Source organism: Pan troglodytes, chromosome X (genome assembly GCF_028858775.2).
Source record: "Pan troglodytes isolate AG18354 chromosome X, NHGRI_mPanTro3-v2.0_pri, whole genome shotgun sequence".
Taxonomy (NCBI): Eukaryota; Metazoa; Chordata; class Mammalia; order Primates; family Hominidae; genus Pan; species Pan troglodytes.
In genome coordinates, this window is record NC_072421.2 from 50,941,712 (window position 1) to 50,943,813 (window position 2,102).

The 2,102-nt window shown below is 38.9% G+C and overlaps 1 protein-coding gene across 1 annotated transcript; it reads left to right on the forward strand.

The window, feature by feature from the left end:
• The first annotated feature begins 371 nt into the window (after positions 1-371).
• LOC473608 (histone H3.3A-like) lies at positions 372-800 on the forward strand. The gene has a single exon (XM_009439097.3). It carries the CDS (start codon positions 372-374, stop codon positions 798-800), a length of 429 nt encoding a protein of 142 aa, XP_009437372.1.
• The last annotated feature ends 1,302 nt before the right edge of the window (positions 801-2,102 follow it).

Below are 2,102 nucleotides of genomic sequence, written 5' to 3' on the forward strand. Positions count from 1 at the left end.
GAATCACCTGAGGTCGGGAGTTCGAGATCAACCTGACCAACATGGAGAAACCCCATCTCTACTAAAAATACAAAATTAGCCGGACGTGGTGGCACGCGCCTGTAATCCCAGCTACTCGGGAGGCTGAGGCAGGAGAATCGCTTGAACCAGGGAGCCGGAGGTTGCGGTGAGCCGAGATCGTGCCATTGCACTCCAGCCTGGGCAAGAAGAGCGAAACTTCGTCTCAAATAAAATAAATAAATAAATAAATAAATAAATAAATAAATAAATACAGATAGGAAGTGGTGTTCGCTCTCCAACACCACCGCCGCCTCTCGCTTGCAGAGCTCCACCTGAAGCAGAAGGGGGATAACGAAGGAGGTCTCTATACCATGGCTCGTACAAGGTGGACTGCCCGCAAATCTACCGGTGGTATAGCACCCAGGAAGCAACTGGCTACAAAAGCCACTTGTAAGAGTGCGCCCTCTACTGGAGGGGTGAAGAAACCTCATCGTTACAGACCTGGTACTGTGGCACTCCGTGAAATTAGACATTATCAGAAGTCCACTGAACTTCTGATTCGCAAACTTCCCTTCCAGCGTCTGGTGCGAGAAATCGCTCAGGACTTTAAAACAGATCTGCGCTTCCAGAGCGCAGCTATCGGTACTTTGCAGGAGGCAAGTGAGGCCTATCTAGTTGGCCTTTTTGAAGACACCAACCTGTGTGCTATCCATGCCACACGTGTAACAATTATGCCAAAAGACATCCAGCTAGCACGCCACATACGTGGAGAACGTGTTTCAGAATACACCATGATGTGAAACATTTCATTCTCAAAAAAAAAAAAATATCTTCTTCCTGTTATTGGTAGTTCTGAACGTTAGATATTTTTTTTTCCATGGGGTCAAAATGTACCTAACTATATGATTGTGAGTGGAAAAATAGGGGACAGAAATCAGGTATTGACAGTTTTTCCATTTTCATTTGTGTTTGAATTTTTAATATAAATGTGGAGACATAAAGCATTAATGCAAGTTAAAATGTTTCAGTGAACAAGTTTCAGCGGTTCAACTTTATAATAATTATAAATCTGTTAAATTTTTCTGGACAATGCCAGCATTTGGATTTTTTTTAAACAAGTTAATTTCTTATCGACGGCAACTAAATGGTGTTTGTAGCATTTTTTATCATACAGTAGATTCCATCCATTCACTATACTTTTCTAACTGAGTTGTCTTACATGCAAGTACATGTTTTTAATGTTGTCTGTCTTCTGTGCTGTTCCTGTAAGTTAGCTATTAAAATACATTAAACTATAAAAAAAGAAAGATAGGAAGTTTAAATTGGTAACAGACAGAGGTTAAAGAACAAAGAAAATGTTGGGAAGCAGGGAAGGGGTTAGGAAAGGAGGGAGTTGTGTGGCTGCCTCTCTACAACTCCTGAGGCTAGAAGTGGCATATCAGGTTGAGCCCCAGCTTTCTGGGGAATTCAGCTTGCATCAAATGTAATAATAACTAACCTACATCTAGTACTTACTTTGTGCCAGGCACTCTTTTAAGTGCTTTACATCTGTTAACTCATTTAATCCTCACAAAAATCCTGTTTTACATGTTAGAACATTGTAGCAGAGAGAGGCTATGATTTTCATTTTACAGATGAGGAAACTGAGGCACAGAGAAGTTGAGTAGTTTATCCAAGGTCAAGCTAACAAGCAGTGGAGTTGGAGTTTAAATTTAGGATTCTGCCTCCAGAGCTGTGTTCTCACCTGCCATGATATAGAGTTAACCCTTGAATAACAAGAGTTTGAACTGCAGATATTTTTCCATAAATATATTAGAACATTTTTGGAGATTTTCAACAATTGGTAAAAATTGCAGATGAACTGTGTAGCCTAGAAATATCAAAAAACTTAAGAAAAAGTTACATATGTTATGAATGTATAAATATATGTGTAGACTAGTCTTTTATTATTTTCTACCATAAAATACACACAAATCTGTTATAAAAAGTTAAAATTTATCAAAATTTACACACCCACAGACCATACATGGTGCCATTCACAGTGAAGAGAAATGTAAACAAACGTAAAGATTCAGTATTAAATCATAACTGCATGAAATTAC

Excerpts from the sequence above, each read along its gene's own strand:
- LOC473608 (XM_009439097.3), top strand. The coding sequence starts at position 372 with ATGGCTCGTACAAGGTGGACTGCCCGCAAATCTACCGGTGGTATAGCA.